General features: G+C 38.5%; 1 protein-coding gene across 1 annotated transcript in view; it reads right to left on the minus strand.

Annotated features, from left to right (window-relative positions):
• Nucleotides 1-16,932: 16,932 nt before the first annotated feature.
• Nucleotides 16,933-24,401, minus strand: part of LOC136885424 (aminopeptidase Q) — a 256,957-nt gene continuing 249,488 nt past the window's right edge. Inside the window, exon 18 of the mRNA XM_067157954.2 lies at nt 16,933-17,236. Coding sequence (XP_067014055.2) covers nt 17,072-17,236 — 165 coding nt within the window. The 3' untranslated portion in view covers nt 16,933-17,071. The remainder of the gene's footprint in view (nt 17,237-24,401) is intronic.

A 24,401-nucleotide genomic window follows, 5' to 3' on the forward strand; every position in this document is an offset into this window, starting at 1 on the left:
ATATGCACACTATCAAAGCAAAAATGGATATCATAATGACAAAACAATTAGGTCCGTAAAATAAAATAAAATATCGAAGTTATTTGGACTCAAACACGCATGGAGAACTACAGTAAAATATTCAATCACCGTTAACTCAGTACCCAATGTTGGACAACCCTCATTATGCACGCCGTCAGTGATTCTATAATCTTGAATAAACACCTTCCAGCTGTTGAGGGCTGCGCGCAAGTTGGGCCTCGTTATTACCGATCTAACACTCTTTACATTTCGTAGATTTCTGCAGACACTACCTTCGACCAGGTCACTTCGCAAAAACATCTAATCTAAGACTTGAGTATGTACAGCTGACATCCCAGACCTACCGTCGGCCTTACTTAGCATCTGTACACCCTAACACTAACCTCTATGTACATGTACCTTCTTAATTCTATCGTTGAGCGTGAACTAGGACGTCTCATCGTCAGTATACTCCTAGGATAATATGTGATGTCCTAAAACTGTTGTCGGGCGGAAACTGGGTCGTATACGCTTCCCCTAGCATATCAGGCGAAATCGTAATTTCAAACAAACTCTGATATCTTTAGCAGTGCTGTAGCTCCATCTTCTACTATACCTGAGTATTATAATCAGTTTCTTTATTGTCCTTACACAGTATTCGTGAAATCAACCGCTGATAAAAATATAGGCCAATTACACCCTATGGCTCTAGGATGAAGGTTCTATGAACAGGATTTAAATGTAAAATCACTGCAACGTGAAGGCAGAAATCGTATTCAGCTAACCTTTCACACAGCAGCCCAGGCGTTTGCCTTTTTACGTAACCCTATGCTAGAGATGCTAAAAGTCAAGCATACATCCCCTCTTCTAATGTCCTCCGTATAGGACTCATACCCGGTGTTGATAAAAACCTCTCAGACGATGAAATCCTCCAATAACTTGAAACAATGGTGCCTATTAAAGCAATACAACGACTTGACCGAAAAGTGAATCAATCAATCAATCAATCAATCAATCAATCAATCAATCAATACTGATCTGCATTTAGGGCAGTCACCCAGGTGGCAGATTCCCTATCTGTTGTTTTCCTAGCCTTTTCTTAAATGATCGCAAAGAAATTGGAAAATTATTGAATATTTCCCTTGGTAAGTTATTCCAATCCCTAACTCCCCTTCCTATAAACGAATATTTGCCCCAATTTGTCCTTTTGAATTCCAACTTTATCTTCATATTATGATCTTTCCTACTTTTAAAGACACCATCCAAACTTATTCGTCTACTGATGTCCTCCCATGCCATCTCTCCACTGACAGCTTGGAACATACCACTTAATTGAGCAGTTCGTCTCCTTTCTCCCAAATCTTCCCAGCCCAAACTTTGCAACATTTTTGTAATGCTACTCTTTTGTCGAAAATCACCCAGAACAAATCGAGCTGCTTTTCTTTGGATTTTATCCAGTTCTTGAATCAGGTAATCCTGGTGAGGGTCCCATACACTGGAACCATACTCTAGTTGGGGTCTTACCAGAGACTTATATGCCCTCTCCTTTACATCCTTACTGAAAATGAAAACCTACAACCTGCTTTCCAGTCATTGACCGGGTCAGGAATGGAATGAATGAACCAGATACAGGCTATTATTACAATGGGGTCGCCACTCCCAAGGTGATATTAATGAGTGATAAATGCTATGAAATGATAATGGAGAGTGTTGCTGGAATGAAAGATGTCAGAGAAAACCGGAGTACTCAGAGAAAAACCTGTCCCGCCTCCACTTTGTCCAGCACAAATCTCACATGGAGGGACCAGGATTTGAACCACAGTTTACATCCTTACTACAACCCCTAAATACCCTCATAACCATGTGCAGTGATCTGTACCCTTTATTAACAATCATATTTATGTGATTACCCCAATTAAAGTCTTTTCTTATATTAATACCTAGGTACTTACAATGATCCCCAAAAGGAACTTTCACCCCATCAACACAGTAATTAAAACTGAGAGGGCTTTTCCTATTTGTGAAACTCGCAACCTGACTTTTAAACCCGTTTATCATCATACCATTGCCCACCATCCATCTCACAACACTATTGAGGTCACCCTGCAGCTGCTCACAATCTTGTAACTTATTTATTACTCTGTACAGAATAACATCATCTGCAAACAGCCTTATCTCTGATTCCACTTCTTTACACATATCATTGATATATATATAAGAAAACATAAAGGTCCAATAATACTGCCTTGAGGAATTCCCCTCTTAATTATTACAGGGACAGATAAAGCTTCACCTACTCTAGTACTCTGAGTTCTATTTTCTAGAAATATAGCCACCCATTCAGTCACTCTTTTGTCAAGTCCAATTGCACTCATTTTTGCCAGTAGTCTTCCATGATCTACCCTATCAAATGCCTTAAGTAGGTCAATCGCAATACAGTCCATTTGGCCTCCTGAATCCAGGATATCTGCTATATCTTGCTGAAATCCTTCAAGCTGAGCTTCAGTTGAATAACTTTTCCCATCCCAGCATCGACAATAGTGATTACCTTGCGGTTGTTGTTAATGACGACGAGATCCGGTCGGAGGGATTTGGTCTCCTCGCTGATGGCCTGCGCTTTTGTTTCATAAAGTAGTCAAGAATAGAAGTAGTGAATATGTCAATATCCTTGCACTGAAAGCAGATTATGGGAATCTGGTGAAAATGTATCAATGCATCAGAGAAAAAATGAAGATCTACTTTAATACTTTATTAAATGGAGAAAGTCTTGAAAATTACATCACTGAAGATTGCAGTTTAAGTGTGAGTGGAGGAGCACAACACCAGCTAACATGGCTAGAAGTGGAGTTGGAGCTGAGAGAAATGGTAAGTCCACAGGGTTTGAGAAGAAATGTGGAAATTATAAGGGCATCACCCTACTTTCTCACGCAATTAAACTTCTGGAGTAGATAACTCAGGAATAGAGTAGAATTGTTATTCGAGGAGGAGCAACAAGGCTTCAGGAAGAGCCAAAATCTACTCACTTTGTTCATGTTTTCACAAAAATACAGGGTTATTCTAAATGATTGTCGGGGTTACAAAAATTCATAACTCACAGTGTAATTGACACAGGAATATGAATCTTGTTTTATTGTGTACTGTAAATCATAAAGTTATTTTGACATACAATACAAATTCTTGATATGTGCGCCTTGTGTCACTCTACACACATCTACTTGATAGACCATCTCTTCCCACACACGAGTCAACATAGCAGCGGTGATGCTTTCGAAGGTGGTTTGGATGCGCTGCTTCACTTCCTTAATATCCACCGGTAGAGGAGGAACAAATACCTGATCTTTAACATATCCTCACAGGAAGAAATCGCATGGTGTAAGATCTGGTGCACATGGTGGAAAGGGTAAGAGCATCAGATCACCTTCCGTCCCATCCATCGTTGTGGGAGTTCTTGACACAACTGTAGGCGATGTGGTTTTACCTCTAGGCGCATTCGTAACACATGCCATACTGTGGTTTGAGGAACTTGCAGTTCCCTGCTACATCTCCTCATTGATTTCTTAGGACTATGGAGATAAATGCCCCTAGAATTCACATCCGCTTCTGACACAGCGGGACGCCCACTGCTTTTCCCTTTGCACAAACAACCTGTATCCACAAATTGTGCGTACCATCTCCGAATAGAGTTGTCGGAAGGATGCTCCTTCCCGTATTTTGTCTGAAAATTGCGCTGGACTCTGGTAACAGATCGGTATTGATGAAATTCAAGAGTACAAAATGCTTTCTCCTTATCGCTAACTGCCATTTTGTTAAACACTGCTATTACTGCCATCTGGTGGTAACTTATGTACTACACTTGATGCAAAACAAAACTTTGAGAGTTTATCTGACCGTTAATGCAACAATAAAAATGGTACGTTTTCCACGTTTTCAAAAAAAAAATTCACGAAACTCCGACAATCATTTAGAATAACCCTGTATTGTATTTGAAGTTGTTATTATTATTTAATGTCTGACTGCTTTCTACTCCCTACCTGTGGATAAATTTAAATGTCACAGTACTTTCACTGTTGACATTCTATCTTGTTGAGGTTTTATTTTTACTTAATATATTATTAGATCTTATATATTTGCATTGCATCAGTACTAAAGCTCATTTTTCACATACTAATCACCTCCTTGTCCTGTGATCGTTAGTTTTCCAAAGTTTTACTCATTTGAATTCTATTGTATTGTTACCTGCCTCATGAACTGTGACATTTTCCATAATGTCACACCTTCATCATTTAACTTATTTAGCTTTTTCCTTCAAAGATTTAAACCATATAAGCACTACACGTCTCCATCCTTAATTCCCTGTTAAACCAACAGGTGTCGGTAATCACGCTTCATTGATTCAACCATGCCTGGTTAAGTTATTCGCCTCTTCAGATCACCGCCAGCTGCGGTGTCTTTCTTAGGAAGTTTTTTAATCGCAGGATCTTCTGGAACTCGTCATCAACTTTGTACGCCCAGCTTATCCAGTGCTCTGCAAGATCTTGTGTATTTTAACTTGTTGCAACACTGTGCTTTTCTATTATGAAGAAAGTCAGCATTAAAGTTAAGTAATGAAAATCTTTAACTTCATCGACCTCGCTAAAGCGGACATCCTTGATTTTTGCAGCAGCATCTCCAGTTCTTTTTGATCGGCCGGGTGGCTCCACATCTCTAATACCAGCGCCCGCCGACCTGAATCAAGAATATAGGCCGACTCCTCATTGGATGTCAGCCTCCCTACGTTCAACCACCATGACGACCATCACAATCATCACTACCTTCTCCTCTCTCTCTCCATCACAACTGTTATGTCGTCCCATCCATCGCTAATTCTATCCACCTCCTTTCCCCTGCTACTTCCTGTTGATCCACCTCAACTATTACGCATTCCTCCCCGCTACTTCACTCGCCCGTCTACGCCGTCTACGTCTGTTCTGCCAACTACTATGTCACCACTGCCGTCCAGCGTACCAGCAGCAGCCGCCAGACAACATTCATCACCATCAGCAACATCAGCCACACCTGAAGTCTTCAGCTGCGTCATCCGCGGCGTCAGCCCACTCATCCCGACAACCGACGTTCAAGATCAACTCCGCCTTCAAGAAATACCCATCCAGAGGGCGTTCCGCATTCACAACTCCACCGGTCTGACGTACTTAATCCATCTTCAGCTCCCCAGCGCAGCAGCCGTCAACCATCTGATCTCCAACAGAGCACTCCTCTACGGCTGTCGTCATCCCGTCGAACCCTCTCGCTCACCTCCCCGCCCTAGATATACCCACTCCACATCTCGTCGCCATACTTGGCCTGATCATTCTTCCTTCCAGCCTTCTATCTATGTCCGACCACCTCCTTCTTCTGCTAATATCTCCATCCCACCACCACCGACCCTTGAACATCTCTGACACCTCATAACTGTCCTCTATCACATCGCTTCAGCACTTCACCACCTTACACTTCTACGCAAATTCCTTCTCGATACTCCTGTATAAATCTCCATCTATAGTTATCTCCCCGAGCCAAGAAGCCCCAATATAACATCTTCTCTACTCTTCACTTCGTTTCTCCCCTCTTCTTCGTCCTACACATCTCCTTCTTCTCTCACTTCGTCCGGCCAGAGAGAAGGCGTAACCTTCTAGGTGGCCCTCCCCACCCTTAGGGTGGGGAATGAAAACTATCTCAGACAGACAGAGATCCTTAACTTCAACGTAATCTGATACTTTCATCACCTTTTGCCAGTCTGATGCAGTTCAGTATTCTTTTCCTTAAGAATCAACAGTAACATTACTTCTTTAATGATTGTGTTTTACAAGATTTTTCAGAAGGACACTGCAAATAAAATTTTGGACTCACGAGTTCACTCAAATTTTTTTCTGCTTCAAATTTTCTTCAATTTGTATTTAATGAATATTTAAATTCCTTGATTCATCAAGAAATTTATTTTTATATAATCTAATTGTTAATCTTTTTTCCAATTGTTAAATTTTCAAATTATTACTGTTGACTGTTATAGAAATAATATATTAAAAAACATTGGGTTTCTTTCCACTACATCCATTGCCTTTTTCGTTTATATTGTCTTCAGAAGTTTTAATCCATCACCCCATATTCCTATACTGTTGCCACCCCAATCCCATCTCCCAAAAGCAAATACAGTATAGTCTCATTAATCAGAACTAATTGGGACCAGAGTCTGTTCGGATTACGAAATTTTCAGATTAACTAACCAGAAAATATTTTCTAATAATAATGTTATTGTTTTTACGTCCCGCTAATTACTTTTACAATTTCTGGAGATGCCTAGGTTCCAGGATTTTCTCCCGCAGGAGTTCCTTTACATGCCAGTAAATCTACTTACAGGAAGCTGACGTATTTGAGCACCTTCAAATACCACTGGACTGAGCCAGGATCGTTCCTGCCAAGTTGGGGTCAGAGGGCCAGCGCCTCAACCGTCTGAGGAAAATAGTTTCTACAGTACACTACAGTACAGTACAGTACATACTGTAATTTGAAATGCCCATTCTTTAGCGGTTACATTAACAAAATACTATATAATTACAGTAGGGTAGTTAAGAACCCGTAGAGGAGAAAACGACTAAAACTAGTTTAAAACTTGTCTCCTAAAACTGCTAAAATATGGTAACAGATTACACTTTTGCATTGTGCCTGGGATGTGAAGAGCTGCTTGTGATGTTTATTTAATAGTTCTGCCACTCTCTCAGTGGTAGAGCTGCAGATCATGAACACGTGACTCACTGCAGCACGTCACAGTTGTGAAGGTCTCTGGGTGATTCTGCCTCCTCAGTTAGCTGTTGGCTTTGTCTCAGCTTATTAGCAGCGCTATACTGTGATAAATTCGATTAAGTTAAGGCTTAAAAATAGCAATCAAACGAATGCACACGTCTTGTACTCTTAAAGAAAAACTTGAAGTGCTGAAACAGTTGGATAAGGGTGACAGTGCATCAAAATTATCTGTCGAGTTTGGTGTTGGAAAAGCTACGACTTCTGACTGGAAGGGAAACCATTCTAAAATCAAACAGTTTTGTACAGCATTGTCAGAAGACATCCTTAAAATCTGTCAAACATCAAAAGAGTCCAAATTCGATAAACTTTTTTTTTTCTATTGGCTTTACGTTGCATCGACACAGATAGGTCTTATGGCAACGATGGGACAGGAAAGAGCTAGGAGTGGGAAGGAAGTGGCCATGGCCTTAATTAAGGTACAGCCCCAGCATTTGCCTGGAGTGAAAATGGGAAACCACAGAAAACCATCTTCAGGGCTGCCGACAGTGGGATTCGAACCCACTATCTCCTGAATACTGGATACTGGCCACACTTAAGCGACTGCAGCTATCAATCTCGGTAATTCGATAAACTTGATGAAGCGCTTTATTTATGGTTTCCACAGGAGAGGCAAAAAGGTCCTCCATTAAGTGGACCTCTTGTTCAAGAAAAGGTGCATCATTTAAATACATTATCGAATGGAGATGTTTCATTCACTGCCAGTACTGGATGGTTCAATAGATGGAAGAAAAGGCATGGAATACGTCAGTTAACAATAACGGGAGAACAGTTATCAGGTGATCATGCCGCTGCAGAAGATTACATCAGGAAACTTGGTAGCATCAGGAAATTATTCACCACAACAAGTGTATAACGCCGATGAAATGGGTTTAAATTTTAAGGCCCTTCCTAGTAAAAGCCTTGCGTCTGCGGAGAAGTCTCATGCACCTGGGTTTAAGATGAGTAATGAACGTGTTACTGTATTAGCATGTAGTAATGCTGCAGGAACAAATAAATTGCCCCTAATGTTATTGGCAAATCAGCAAAACCAAGGGCATTTCAAAACTGTAACATGAACACTCTTCCAGTTTACTACAGAAATCAAAGAAAGGCATGGATGGATGCACAACTTTTCAAGGTGGTTGTTGTTTGAGTCATCAGTCCATAGACTGGTTTGATGCAGCTCCATGTCACCCTATCCTGTGCTAACCTTTTCATTTCTACGTAACTATTGCATCCTACATCTGTTCTAATCTGCTTGTCATATTCATACCCTATTCTTACCATCCACACTTCCTTCAAAAAACCAACTGAACAAGTTCTGGGTGTCTTAAGATGTGTCCTATCATTCTATCACTTCTTCTCGTCAAATTTAGCCAAATTGATCTCCTCTCACCAATTCAATTCAGTATCTCTTCATTCACGATTCAATCTATCCATCTCACCTTCAACAATCTTCTGTAACACCACATTTCAAAAGCTTCTATTCTCTTTCTTTCTGAGCAAGTTATCGTCCATGTTTCACTTCCATACAATGCCACGCTCCACACGAAAGTCTTCAATAACATCTTTCTAATTCCGATATAAATGTTTGAAGTGAGCAAATTTATTTTCTTAAGAAAGCTCTTCCTTGCTTGTGCTAGTCTGCATTTTATGTCCTCCTTATTTCTGCCATCGTTAGTTATTTTACTACCCAAATAACAATATTCCTCTACTTCCTTTAAGACTTCATTTCCTAATCTAATATTTCCTACATCACCTGCCTTCGTTCAACTGCACTCCATTACTTTTGTTTTGGACTTATTTATTTTCATCTTGTACTCCTTACTCAAGACTTCATCCATACCATTCAGCAATTTCTCGAGATCTTCTGCAGTCTCAGATAAAATAACAATATCATCGGCAAATCTCAAGGTTTTGATTTCCTCTTCTTGGACTGTGATTCCCTTTCCAAATTTCTCTTTGATTTCCTTTACTGCCTGTTCTATGTAAACATTGAAAAGGAGAGGGGACAAACTGCAGCCTTGCCTCACTCCTTTCTGGATTGCTGCTTCTTTTTCAAAGCCCTCGATTCTTATCACTGCAGACTGATTTTTATACAGATTGTAGATAATTCTTCGTTCTTGGTATCTGATCCCCATCATCTTCAGAATCATAAATAGCCTGGTCCAATCAACATTATCGAATGCCTTTTCTAGATCTACAAATGCCATGTACGTGGGCTTGTCCTTCTTGATTCGATCCTCTAAGATCAGACGTAAAGTCAGGATTGCTTCACGTGTTCCTGCATTTCTTCTGAAGCCAACTTGATCTTCTCCCAAGTCAGCTTCAACGTGTTTTTCCATTCTTCTGTAAATAATACGTGTTAAAATTTTGCAGGCATGAGATACTAAACTAATGGTGCGGTAGTTTTCACACCTGTCAGCACCGGCTTTCTTGGGAATAGGTATAACAACATTCTTCCGAAAATCAGATGGGACTTCTCTTGTCTCATACATCTTGCACACTAAATGAAATAACCTTGCCATGCTGGTTTCTCCTAAGGCAGTCAGTAATTCAGAGGGAATGCCATCAATTCCAGGTGGCTTGTTCCTATTGAGGTCACTCACAGCTCTGTCAAACTCTGACCTCAAAATTGGGTCTCCCATTTCATCAGCATCAAGAGCCTCTTCATGTTCCAGAACCAAATTATCTACATCTTTACCTTGATACAACTGTTGGATATGCTCCTGCCATCTTTCTGCTTTGTCTTCTTTCCCTAGAAGTGGCTTTCCATCTGAGCTCTTAATATTCATACATCTAGATTTCCTTTATCCAAAGGTTTCCTTGATTTTTCCTGCATGCAGCATCTACCTTTCCCAGGACCATACAGCCTTCGACATCCTTGCACTTCTCCTTCAGCCATTTTTCCTTAGCTACCTTGCACTTTCTATCCACTTGATTCTTTAATTGCCTGTATTCTTTTCTGCCCTCTTCATTTCTAGATTTCTTGTATTTTTGTCGTTCATCAATTAGGTCTAGTATCTCCTGAGTTATCCACTGATTCTTAGTTGATCTTTTCTTCCTTCCTAACATTTCTTCAGCAGCTCTACTGACTTCATTTTTCACAACTCTCCACTCTTCCTCTATAGTGTTTCCTTCAGCCTTTTCATTTAGTCCTTGTGCAACATGTTCCGTGAAACAATCCCTCACACTCTTTTCTTTCAACTTGTCTAGATCCCATCTTTTTGCATTCTTTCCTTTCTTCAATTTCTTCAACTTCAGATGGCATTTCATGACCATCAAGTTGTGGTCAGAGTCCACGCCTGCTCCTGGAAAGTTTTGCAATCCAACACCTGGTTTCTGAATCTCTGCCTAATCATAATGAACTCTATTTGATACCTTCCAGTGTCTCCAGGTCTCGTCCACGTATACAGCTGTCACTGGTGGTGTTTGAACCAAGTATTGGCAAGGACTAAATTATGATCAGTGCAGAATTCAACCAGCCGACTTCCTCTTTCGTTCCTTTGTCCCAATCCAACTTCTCCTACTGTACTACCTTCTCTTCCTTGGCCTACCACTGCATTTCAGTCTCTCATTACAATTAGATTCTCGTCACCTTTTACATATTGTATTAAATCTTCTATCTCCTCGTATATTATTTTGATTTCTTCATCATCCGCTGAACTAGTAGGCATATAGACCTGCACTATTGTGGTGGACATTGGTTTGGTGTCTATCTTGACAACAATAATTCTTTCACTATGCTGCTCATAGTAGCTTACCCGCTGCCCTATTATTCATTATTAAACCAACTCCTGCATTTCCCCTGTTTGAATTTATGTTGATAATTTGGTAGTCGCCTGACCAAAAATCTTGTTCTTCCTGCCAACGTACTTCACTTATACCAACTACATCTAACTTTAGCCTATCCATCTCCCTTTTCAGATTCTCTAACCTACCACAACGATTCAAACTTCTAACATTCCACGCTCCGACTCGCAGAATGTCAGTATCCATCTTCCTGATTATCACCCCCTCTTGTGTAGTCCCCACCCGGAGATCCGAATGGGGGACTAGTTTACCTCCGGAATATTTTACTTGGGAGGAACCCATCATCAGTACATCATTCATACAGAGAGAGCTGCATGTCCTCAGGAGTTAGTTACGGCTGCAGTTTCCCGTTGTTTTCAGCCGTGTAGCAGTATCAACACAGCTAAGCCATGTTGAGTATTATTACAAGGCCGTATCAGTCAATCATCGAGACTGCCGCCCTTGCAACTACCGAAAGGCTGCTACCCCCCTTTCGATGAACTATTCATTAGTCTGATCTCTCAATAGATAACCATCCAATATGGTTGCATCTGCGGCTCGACTATCTGCATCATTGGGACACGCAAGCCTCTCCACCGCGGCAAGGTCACATGGTTCTCAGAGGAGGACTTTTCAAGGAATGGTTTGAAAAACACTTTGTTCCCTCAGTAAAAAGTTTTAGTGTAAAAACTGGTTTGCCTTCTCGGGCATTGCTCTCAATTGACAATGCTTCATCACACCCAGCAGTGAGTGAATTAATTTGCGCTCAAATAAGAGCAATTTTCTGGCCTTCTAATGTTACGTCAATATTGTAGCCAATGGACTAGGGCATTCTGCAAATTGTAAAACTTGTGTATAAACGGAATCTTCTCGGGTACGTGATTGAGAATGACAGTTCACTTACGATTATTAAAAAAACTGAAGAACGTGAATGTAAAGGACGTGGTTTACTGGGCAGCAGAGGCATGGGAGGGTGTCAGTGAGCAGTGCATGAGGAAAACGTGAAGAAATTGTGGCAAAGTCTCGCATTCATCAAGAGTCCAGCGGAAGCGTCTGCAAATGTCAATCTGCTTGAAATTATTCAACAACTTCCTGGTTGTGAGGAAGCCAATGAAAATGACATTAGCAAGTGGATGGAAGCTGACTGTCATCAATTACAAACACACCAAGAAATTGTAGCTATGGTGGAGAAAGAATCTGGAGTTCATGAGGAACAGAGTGACATCGAAGAAGACCATAATGAACAACTACAGTAGTGTCACATTCAGATGCCACGGCCGCCTTAGAACTTGCCGTACGCTATGTCGAGTAACACTCCGCTGCTACGCCCACTGATGTGATGTTTATGAGATGCTGGTTTAACACTGCATCTTCGAGTAGGTTCCAATCACTATGGCAAAAGAAACTAACAGACTTTGTAAAGATAAACGACCAGTGGTTGATGGTTTATGATATGTAATTATGTTTGCATGAAGTTATTCTAGTAAAATATGACTAATAAATTGCACGTAAATCTTCATTCTATAATATGTTCTTTCATTTCAATAAAGAGAATTTTTTTAAAAAATTGAATATTTCAGTTCGAATTAACTGGACTTTCGGATTAACGGGACTCTGGCACTAATATTTAGAGGCCCCATGTAGAAACAAAGAAGAACGGGACTCTAGTGTAGTTCCATCCTCGGACTTTATCAAAGTTTTCCCAGACCTCATATTTGCTGTCAGAATGCTAACAGAAAGGCATTGGAAATATAGAAAGTACTCAGTGGTGGTTTTCATGGACATTGAGAAGGCCTACTATCAACGTTTGATGAAAAGCTTCAACAGCTTGTAGACATAGCACGAGTAACAGATAGTACACTCTAGCTACAAACATCAGTCGTGATAGACAATGTGAGCTCTCTGAATCAGTAAATTGTTGCGAGCGCCGATTCGCAACACATCCGTCTGTGGGAAATTATGGAGCGAGCGCATCGAACGGGGTTCGATCCGTGACCTCCCAGTCAGAATCCCTAATAATCATGAGTAGTTTAGGTATAACATATAAAGAGTAGATAAAGAAGAGACTGTGGAAGTGAGTGATTAAGTGTAAATAAAATATCAGTGCAGTGAATAAGTGCAGAATTACAATTATAATTAAAAGCATTCTTAAAGCTAGTCTCAACTTCTAACATTCAGTGAGCCAGGGAATGAAGCAATATTGAGCAATGAGGATATTTGTCAGAGAAAGAAGTAAACAGACCAGAAGGTCATAAGTTAGAGGCTCAAATTAGGTGACCAGTGAAAAGCAAGCATGTTGTTGGCCACGTAGAAAGTTGCCCTAAAATAAGAACGTACGTAGTGGTGCAACAATTTCTTCTAGAAATATTCTGTGGAAGGTCACCAGTCACATGTAGGTACAGGAGACGGGTGGGACGACAATTGAAGTAACCAATAGGAAGCTAACAGATCAGTGCTGTTAGAGAACATTGCAGTAGGGGATGACTTGTTATAAAAGCTCAGAGAAGTGATTAAAGGGAGTGACAAGGAAGACTCTCGGTCATTCTGGTCAGTCATTCTAGTCATTCTGGTAACTTGGAAAGGAGTGGTCTCTCGGGAAGGGACAGTCACTAGGTCACTTGGCAGAGAGCAGACTCTGTAGGATAAAGTCAGTGAAGATAGAAGTATATGGAGTTAGTCAGATCAGGCAGCAGTTGAGCCTGCCATCAGTTAGTGAAGATGGCAGTAAAAGAAGTTATTCAGATTAGCCAGCAGCTGAGCTTGCCAATCAGTAGAACTGGTTAGCTGTGTCCCATAGGGTAAGGCACAGAGGCAGTACGTAGAGAACTCACTGAGTGTTTGAAGGAGACTGTAGCTTCAGTTTGCATTCACCTTAGAAAGAGTTCTGTGTTCGAGTCCCGAAACCGTCAGGGAAGAATCTGAGGAACCATACAGTGAGGATTCAAGAAAGAAGCAAGAAGAAAGAAGCTTCAAAATCCGAGATAAGTATCAACTATATATTTTTTGCTAGGGCTTTATGTCGCACCGACACAGATAGGTCTTATGGCGATGATGGGATAGGAAAGGCCAAGGACTTTGAAGAAAGCATCCGTGGCCTTAATAGAGGTACAGCCCCAGCATTTGCCTGGTGTTAAAATGGGAAACCACAGAAAACAATCTTCAGGGCTGCCGACAGTGGGATTCAAACCCACTACCTCCCGGATGCAAGCTCACAGTCGGATGCCTCTAACCGCACGGCCAACTCGCCTGGTATATGAACTAGTTAAGAGACTTTAAAGACTGAAGGGAATTTATAAATGTTGTGTAGTGAAATGTAGAAGTGTGTGTGTTTTCTATAGAAGTCAGAGGCCGATAAACTGATTATTTATTTAAAATTAATGTTGATAGAAGAATAATTACAGGTGTGCTGTAGTGTTATTGAAAAGTGTATACTTGACAATCTGTTTAAAAGAAATTAGAGTAAGAATTTAATGGTGACAGAAAGTGTTTTCTATGAAGGCCAATTTGATATTTGAATCCTAGTGCCTAGCCTGTCCATTCCCTAGTATAAGACATCATTACCAAAGTGTTCATTATGGAGTACATACAGTAAATATGTAACTAAGGCACAATGGCACTACCATTTTGAAACTTCACAAAAGCACCTCAATTTGCAAGACTCACAGCCGACGGAACACATGCTTATTGTCAGGCCTTGAGACTTGAGATAGGCGCATGCACAGCAGCCAAGCTTACCCCTCGCACCTCCTACCCCGCATCCATGTGACTTCTCATCAGACGACCATAGTACAACAGTGTGACTGGGAATACCTAAAAGGTGTAGGTGCGGCAAACCTCTTGATTGATAAAGGTAAGATGCTCTATCAAAAAATGCTTTAGCTGTGTCTGAGTAGGGAATGGAAGATCAGATTGGTTTGAAACCAAAAGAGGAGTCCAGCAGGGAAGTGCCCTATCACCACTCCTGTTCATCATTGTCATGGATCGGATCATAAAATCCATCAAAGAACATAGTAAAGAGCCTAACACTCTAATATTTGCAGATGATGTTCTGATGTGGGGGAAAATGATGCCAACCTCAGTTGAGGAGCTAATGAAGATGAAATTAAAGACAGTAAATGAAACTGAGTAAGGAGATAGAAGGAATTGGCTGTGACCTATGAATAGGAACTGTACCAGAATTTGCCTGGAAGTGAAAATCAGAAACAACAGAAAATCATACTCGGGACAGCCAATGGTGGAGTTTGAACCCACTCATCTCCTGAATGGAGAGCTTCGCTCCATATCCATAGCGCATTAACACATGCAGCTGCTCAGGTCAGTTGTTAAATAAGACAAGGTTTGAAAAAATTTCACCCCTCAAGGGGTTGAAGGGAAGTTCATATTTGTAAACAATAATATCTATTCCTCCAAAGCTATTTGATGTATGAAGTTGAAATCTCACATGATGGATGCTTTTTTATATCCTAGATGTGAAATATTAAATATTTAAAAACAATCCATCCCTAAGGGGTTTAAATGGGGGTTAACTAAATCAAAAATGAACTGAGGGTGTATTCTCAAGGCTCCACCAACAAAGGGTTCTCCAAAACTTAAACTTGAAGGAGAACCTTAGGTTTAAAACCAAAGCAAAGCATGCATATATTTCCTGTTACTTATATTGTTGTAATCATAATACTGTTCATAAAACTGGCTTATGGGTATTAATTTACAGGACATGCAAGATTTAAATCAAAATAACTCTGATTTTATTTATTGTGTGTTTGCTCCCTCTAAAGTGCTTACATTAATATATTAGGTTCCTTTTCCCTGTCTTTCTTTGTCTTGTGTTCCTATTCTTTCCAAACCTCTATAAACCTTTTATATTTTTGTTTGCTTCCTTTCTCTCTGGTTATGTGGTATTCTTCTCACCCTACACTTCCCAAATAATGACAGAAGAGCTGTAAAAAATGGACCCCTGAATGAGCATGGATGTCCATCCTGTTGAAGCAAGTCAGCCATAACAAGTTTGTAAGGAGTTGAGATAGGTAGGTACATAAAAACTAGGGTTAATGAGGAAACAGCACACTTACATGAAAAAAAATAAAGGTATTTATGAAAATATAGTGCTTGTATCGTGTTCTCCTGTGTTTTCATGTTTGCTCTTGTTTCTCCTCTCTGTACCCCTCTTTTCTCACAATACCCTGTCACTGTGCTTATCCTTGTACAATTTTCTGTCTTTGTTCCTAGTTAGCTATATTTTATTTCATTTGACAATTGTTCGTTCCCTTTCCAGTACTTATATTCCACAGTTGTGTTCCTTTTCTCCTTCTGTATTTGTCCTGTATTTCTAATCCTCCCCCACCAGTATATTTTCTTTATGACTTCTCCATTTCCTATGTTTATGAAACATTCTTCTCGTAATACACTTCACACATCAAGACTAAATGTTTAACAATAATGAGAGAGAGTGCGTATGATTTTTGTGTTTCCATGTTTTTTTTTGCTAGTTGCTTTACGTCGCACCGACACAGACAGGTCTTATGGCGACGATGGGACACGGAAGGGCTAGGAGTAGGAAGGAAGCGGCCGTGGTCTTAATTAAGGTACAGCCACAGCATTTGCCTGGTGTGAAAATGGAAAACCATGGAAAACCATTTTCAGGGCTGCCGACAGTGGGGTTCGAACCCACTATCTCCCGAATACTGGACACTGGCCGCACTTAAGCGACTGCAGCTATCGAGCTCGGTGTTTCCATGTTTAACTTTATCTCTGTCTCTCCTTTCTGTTGAACTGAACCCATTTTTAAAAGCATCATATAATTTATACTATCATGACAAAGAAAAAGTAGGATTCATATGAAAACTTTGCTAATGAACATAAAATAACTGAGAACAATGTCATTATAGAACCTATCACCAAAGCCAACGACCTCAAATGTCATGACCTAATCTTTATACGAAGAACACAACCATGAAAGGCAATGAAGAATGGTAGGGAAACAATAGTATAGATAGAAGTTGACATACTTTGAATAGTGCTAATACCTAAGCTGGTAGATCAGGGCTACCCACAGGCATTTTTATCAGTGTAGATTAAAAAAAAAAAAAAAAAACAAGTGCCAATTCATTTCTGTCACCTTCCTACTTTCCATTCTCACACTGTAAAGGGGATCGATTCCTCTTCTGCTTTTAACAGGTAATCCACAATACTAAGTACAAATGGGAGAGATGATCAGTTCATCATCCACATGGTTCATTGAGCTTCTTGAGAGATATCTTCTTCAAACTGAAATTGAGAAAGTGGGAAAAGATGGGAAATAATGGTTTGCTAATAAATTTAAATTAATTTGCTAAAGAATATTTATGTATTTAGTACAACATGTCATAGATCATTTTACAGAATTAACTGAACTGTACCATTCACATTCCTGACATCTAGTTTCTTTCTCTTCCACTGTTTATGCTGATTAGCAAATGGTTGATGATCAAATTATAGACAAAGATGGAAGATGCATATCAAGCCATGTATCTATTTCTTTCACATACTTATATTTACTATCCAGATTTTCTTGAATCTGAGTCAATGACTTTTCAACAATACTCTTTGCACTTTGCAATTCTTTGTGATGCTTCTCATACAATTCTGAAACCTAGAAAAAAAATTGAGGTATATTATTGTAGAGTCGAATATAATACTGGTACATCAGTAGGAAAAAGGGAAATGTATAAAGAGTATTCAAAGCTGAGTCCACTTTCACATTTCTTAAAATCTCATCTGTCATAAATGTGGAGAAATCTGAGGACATGAAATTACCATGAATAACAGAAAAACAATTATGGAAAATACTAAGAAATGTTGAAAGGTTGTTAATAGTTTGGTAACTTTTTTAACATTATTTTGATAATGACAGAAACCATACTTGATTCAATTTATTACATAGAATTGAACAACAACTAATATTCTATGAAGTAAAGGGCATTGTGCTACATTGGATGGAATCAAAATAACAAAATGTTACTTCAAAATGATGCTTATTTCTATTATGAATGGATGGAAGTAGATTTTGTTTACCTGTGTATGCAATGAAGAACAAACTACTCACCTAATTTTCTTAAATATTTTTTAAATTGTTACTTTATGTTGAGAAATTTAATTTCTTTGGCTATATTGTATTTACAATAAATACGGCTCAGTTTATCAACAATCTAAAACACTAAAGATGTTACAGATGTGGAAATTGGTATTTGGAATCTCCTTTAATCTCCTTTAAAAATAAAGAAACACTTGTTCTTTCGTTTTTGGAAAATCCACTTAAGGGGATGGGGAGGAGAGAATTGAAACATTAGTTGAATTATTTGTATGAAGATAATTATTTCTAAAAAACTAAAGATGTTACAGATGTGAAAATTGGTATTTGGAATATCCTTTAAAAATTAAGAAGCACATTTTTTTTTTTGAAAATCAACTTAAAGGGGGCGGGGGGACAAAATAGCTAAAGAAAGACTTTAATTATGTTTACGAGGATATTTATCTCTCAAAAACTGAAGATGTTACAGATGTTAAAGTTGGTATTTTGAATCACCTTTAAAAATTAAGAAACACATATTTTTTGTTCTGGAAAATCCACTTAGGGGGGAAGGGGGTGGAAAGAAGTGAAGAAGAAGTTGAATTCTTTTTATGAGGATACTTATTTCTAAAAAAACTGAAGATGTTACAGACATGAAAACTGGTATTTGGAATCTCCTTTTAAAAGAAAGAAACTTCTCTTTTTTTTGGAAAATCCACTTAAAGAGGTGAAAAGAACTGAAAAAGTGGGTGTACAAAATTCCCTGTACTTGCGGCTAGGTATACATTGGCCAAACATGCTGGTCCATTGGGACTTGCATCAAGGAACACTAAAGAGATATCTGTCTCAACCAGCCAGACAAATCAGCAATAGCTGAGCAAACCCTATCGTCGGGTCATGATGTCGTTGTCCAAGATGTTCAAGCTCTTACCCCGACTAAACACTACAGGTCTAGGATTATATGGGAAGCTGTGGAAATAGGTAAAAATCCTAACAATTTCAACAGGGACACTGACTATAAATTAAGTCATACGTGGTTGCCAGCCATTAAGGATTTACGTAGGTAGTTCTCTTCATTGTTCCTTCTATATTGTTATTTTGTTTTGGTGTTTTCCAAATTTGTACATTCATCATCATCAGTTGGTTCATTCTGCTTTGTTCTATTCTATCCTGGTGTCTTTCGTTGCATTTATTTTATGTTATTAGTTTCTATTTTCTGCTATCACATTCGTCCCTGATTCGTCTGATGACCTCTCTAATACTTCTCAAACACACACGATGTCACAGAACATCATAATTGGAGATTAATGTTGTCGTCAGCTCTCGCTTGGAGCACTGTGCCGGCATACAGCGAGCCACCTCGTGACGAATGAGCATAGCACTACAGTTCTCCAACGGTAAAGCATTCTTAAATTCAAACCCTAATTATTGTACATGAATTCCTCGTGAACAGTCAAGATTTTCTTCTGAAGATGGGGAGCAAAGCTCTCTGCGAAACGTAAAGGTTTCACCTTGTTTTCCTGACACAGCATAAGCCCAAAAAACAATACCATGTATAATAATAATAATAATAATAATAATAATAATAATAATAATAATAATAATAATAATAATAATAATAATAATAATAATAATAATAATGGTTCATTATGCTTTGTTCTATTCTATCCTGGTGTCTTTCGTTGCATTTATTTTATGTTATTAGTTTCTATTTTCTGCTATCACATTCGTCCCTGATTCGTCTGATGTCCTCTCTAATACTTCTCAAGCATACACGATGCCACAGAACATCATAATTGGAGATTAATGTTGTCGTCAGCTCTCGCTTGGAGCACTGTGCCAGCATACAGCGAGCCACCTCGTGACGAATTAGCATAGCACTACAGTTCTCCAACGGTAAAGCATTCTTAAATTCAAACCCTAATTATTGTACATGAATTCCTCGTGAACAGTCAAGATTTTCTTCTGAAGATGGGGAGCAAAGCTCTCTGCGAAACGTAAAGGTTTCACCTTGTTTTCCTGACACAGCATTAGCCCAAAAAACAATACCACGTATAATAATAATAATAATAATAATAATAATAATAATAATAATAATAATAATAATAATAATAATAATAATAATAATAATAATAATAATAATAATAATAATAATAATAATAATAATAATAATAATAATAATCGTATGGCCTCAGCTACCGTGTGCAGAGATTTCAATTTGATGCCATCTGGCTGTCTGCTCGTCAATTTCGACATTCCGTTTTACTCTAGGCCCACTAGATGGCAGACCGAGTAAACCAAAACTCTCTTGGGCGTCTATGGCTGAGATTTTAATAATAATAATGGCGGAAGGTCAACGGACTAACCAACCAGCCGGAATCATGCCAACTACAGAGTAATGGTATTGCAACACCTTGTATTCTATACTAGAGTGGAGAGCAGTGAGGACTTCATTAAGATAAGTTACAAAATTCAAGTTTTTAAGGATTAAATAGAAGTAAACATAAATGTTTATACATTTTTAGAGACAGGAGAAGTGCCATCCAACTTTCAGCAGAATGTTGTTATACCTATTCCCAAGAAAGCCAGTGCTGACAGGTGTGAAAACTACCACGCCATTAGTTTAGTATCTCATGCCTGCAAAATTTTAACACATATTATATACAGAAGAAGGAAAAGACAAGTTGAAACTGAGTTGGGAGAAGATCAGTTTGGCTTCAGAAGAAATGTAGGAACATGTGAAGCAATCCTAACTTTACGTCAGATCTTAGATGATTGAATTAAGAAGAACAAGCTCACATACATGGCGTTCATAGATCTTGAAAAGGTATTTGATAAAGTTGATTGGATCAAGCTATTTGAGATTCTGAAGGTGATCGGGATCAGGTACCGAGAACGAAGGATTATTTACAATCTGTATAAAAATCAGTCTGCAGTGATAAGAATATAGGGCTTTGAAAAAGAAGCAGCAATCCAGAAAGGAGTGAGGCAAGGTTGCACTTGGTCCCCTCTCGTTTTCAATGTGTATACAGAACAGGCATAAAGGAAATCAAAGAGGAATTTGGGAAAGGAATCACAATCCAAGGAGAGGAAATCAAAACCCTAAGATTTGCTGATGATATTGTTATTTAATCTGAGACTGCAGAAGATCTGGAGAAATTTCTGAATGGTATGGACAGAGTTTTTGGTGAGGAGTGAAAATGAAAACCTAAAACCTGTTTTCCAGTCATTGACCGGGTCAGGGATGTAATGAATGAAGCAGATATAGGCTGTTAGTACGATGGGGTCGCTACTCCAAAGTGATTTATTAATGAATGATAGATGCTATGAAATGAGAATGGAGAGTGTTGCTGGAATGAAAGATGACAGGGAAAACCGGAGTACACGGAGAAAAACCTGTCCCGCCTCCGCTTTGTTCAGCACAAATCTCACATGGAGTGACCGGAATTTGAACCACGGTATCCAGCGGTGAAAGGCCGACGTGCTGCTGTCTGAGCCACGGAGGCTCTTTGAGTGAGGAGTACAAGATGAAAATAAATAAGTCCAAAACAAAGGTAAGGAACCTTATTTTTGATATAAAGGCCAAAGACAGGCATTTATACAAGTGGAGGCACATGCTTCTCCTAGTGCACCGTCACTGCATTGTCCTACATAAGAGGCTTGCAGTGGAGTCTTAACGGCGCACTAGCACCAGCGTCTTGGAAAGGTGTAGCAATCCAACTGATGAGCCCACTGCTACACTGGGGTGAAATGCTGGTAATTTCACAACTGAAAAAGCCTAAAGAGCTTAAATGTTTTTCAAAGTAACGAAATATGCATCGTAGGTTATGATCTTCATTTCCAAGTTGATGTTTAACTAATAAGATAGAGTTTGAGGGATGTTCCACCAATTCAACACATTGTAAAATATATTAAATTATAAGAAGACCGGTTTCGACTCCTTCGGAGTCATCATCAGCTCCTGTTAAAAATTAAATCGAAGGGAATCTGATAATAATCTATATATTAATAAAATTTATGAAAACTGTAGTCAGTCAGTTTGGCCATTCTATCTGATCGATTTCCTTCATTTCTTTTTTAACTGAAAGGTATTCATGCACAGATTTGTCATCAAGTACTATAAATCACTTAACTTCTGCCTTCCTCAAATTATTCGATTTTTCTATTTTTTTGTCTCCTTGAAGTAATCATATCTTAAGTTCTAATTGAGGTACGGAGTTTGTTTTGGCCTAAGAACACTCAGTGGATAAAGCTCTTTCATTTCAGCTATCAACTATTCAAATTGGTTGATTCTGAAGAAAGTTATGAGTGCACATTCAATTTGATGCCTCATTTCTTCAACATTTTTTCTCATTGAAGCAATCATATCTTTCGTTCTAATTGAGGTACACAGTTCTTTTTGGTCTAAAAACACTTAGCAGATCAAGCACTTTCTTTTGAGGTAATAACTACTTAAATTGGTAGATTCTGAGAAAAGTTATGAGTACATTTGTCTCCATGACAAAGATCTTTGAAGGACTTTTTAACAGTTTGGCACGTAGTGTTGTTCCAAGGAACGTTTAATTCAATTTCTTTGTGTGATGTATTTTCAAGTGTTTTGTTGACATAACATTACATTCTATTAACACAGTAGATCATGTGTTTTATTTCATTAACTCGAAACTTTGCAAATACATCCATGAGGATAGTAACACCATACTTTGTATATTGTGGGCCGAGCCAGCGGGATACTGCTAGTCATCATAATAAAAAAAAATTAAAGGTGATTGCCTGGAAAAACATCAATGGGTTGCATGACATTGCTTTGAAATGCAACGCATACATGGCAAGCAGCACATGGAACTTAAAAAGTTCCTTGTTTTGGCCTAAACTGTCCTGTGTTCATGGAACAAGTAACACTCGAAACACTTGCACTGTTGAACACTTGACATGGACACTTACAGTGATATGAACCTTGGCTCCCTAAGAGTGTTCCTGGACTTGAAAAACTGAAAAACTGGATAAAATACACACACCTTGAAACAAATGTACAAAGACATGGTTCTGGTCTAGACTGTCGCTCGTTCATATACACGGAATACTGGAATCCCTTTCACTGGTTTGAAAACACACACTTACGATATTAGACACAATGATATGAAACAATTGGCATTTCAAATATATTCCTGGGCTTGATAGTCTTGCCTCCAACTGACTAAACTAGAAAAAATTTATATACATTAAATGTACAAAGACAAACCACTTGAAATCTAAAAGTTCTTGGTTTTGGTTTCAAAAAATTGTCATGTGTTCGTGGAATATAGAATAGAACCATTGGTCCTGCTAGAATCTATTGGAAATAAATGCATTTCAACTAAGGTTAAGTTATAAGGAGATTTCCACCTTCCAATACTTGTCAATTTCTACATAATGGTTTTATTAATTACATGATATAATCCAGCTTAATACGACACAATCAACTACAAAGTAAACAACTCCATTATCCTTTTATCCTCACATACATACATTCTTACAAGGTTTTCTCCTTTAATATATCCTCCTTTTTTTTACTTATTTTCTTCTTGTTTCAGACTTATTTTAATAGTCTAACTGCAACTTAACTTCAACTACGGTTATTTTTCAAAAGTTCCCCCGATAACTATACTTTCAGAAAATCTTTTATATTTGCAATTTTATCTTCAAGATTAACAAGTATACACGTCTCCAACATAAAGAAGAACCCTTACGCCGATTTTGTTTCGTCACTTGGACACTGACTTGTTGGAAATTTTAACCCAACATGAATGAACATTTTATCTTATCATCATAACTATCACATGTATTTTAATTGTCTTGCCATTTTGTCAAATCTTTTAGCTGAAGATGTTTCATAATCGGAACAAAACATGTCCTAGAGATTAAGCTGGATTATATCATGTAATTAATAAAACCATTATATAGAAATTGACAAGTATTAGAAGGTGGGAATCTCCTTATAACCTTAGTTGTGTTGAGTCAATAGGGACAAAACATAAGATTTATAAGCTGTAATAAATGCATTATCATAGTCGAGAATATATACATTGACTGAAAGTTTATGCACCGATATGTAACACATGGCACTTTAATGTTCTTGGATGTGAGTAAAAAAATGTCCATACCACTCGGCGCAGACCCGTCAAGCGGTCTTGCCACAATCAATTGGAGTATGTGAACCTTTTCTTAAAAAACAAAACTTGTTAACCATTATGACCACACAATCACAATAAATGTTTGGTAATCAGCTGAAACTATACATTGGCTTGAAATGCTTAGTATTTAAGAAAGGTCTCGGGTCTAATTTAGAATTATTACTGTGTGTTTGTGGAACACGGAACTTGATTGTTGGCTCTGATTTAAACACTTGATATATGACATAGCTGAAATGAAAATATGTTTGACAATGAAAATATATTAGAACTTGCTGGTTTAGTTTATATGTTCTTGCAGTGTTTTAGGATAGATGTAAAAATTTATTAGTGGAATTCATGCGATCATCAAAAAATATGGACCCAATTATCCTCAATGTGCTTACCGCACATCATACCCCTATTTTAATGGGATGCAATGGCACTTCCTGTAAAATATGCAGGTTCTCAGTACTCTACAATCGCATATTTTGAGAATTTACACATCCAGAAAGATGAAGCCATGCCCTGACAAACATAAACATTAGCTGTGGATCCAAATTTCCATTGTAAACACTTTCATAAAACCATTTACAAAATCT

This window comes from Anabrus simplex, chromosome 1 (genome assembly GCF_040414725.1).
Source record: "Anabrus simplex isolate iqAnaSimp1 chromosome 1, ASM4041472v1, whole genome shotgun sequence".
NCBI classification, from domain to species: domain Eukaryota; kingdom Metazoa; phylum Arthropoda; class Insecta; order Orthoptera; family Tettigoniidae; genus Anabrus; species Anabrus simplex.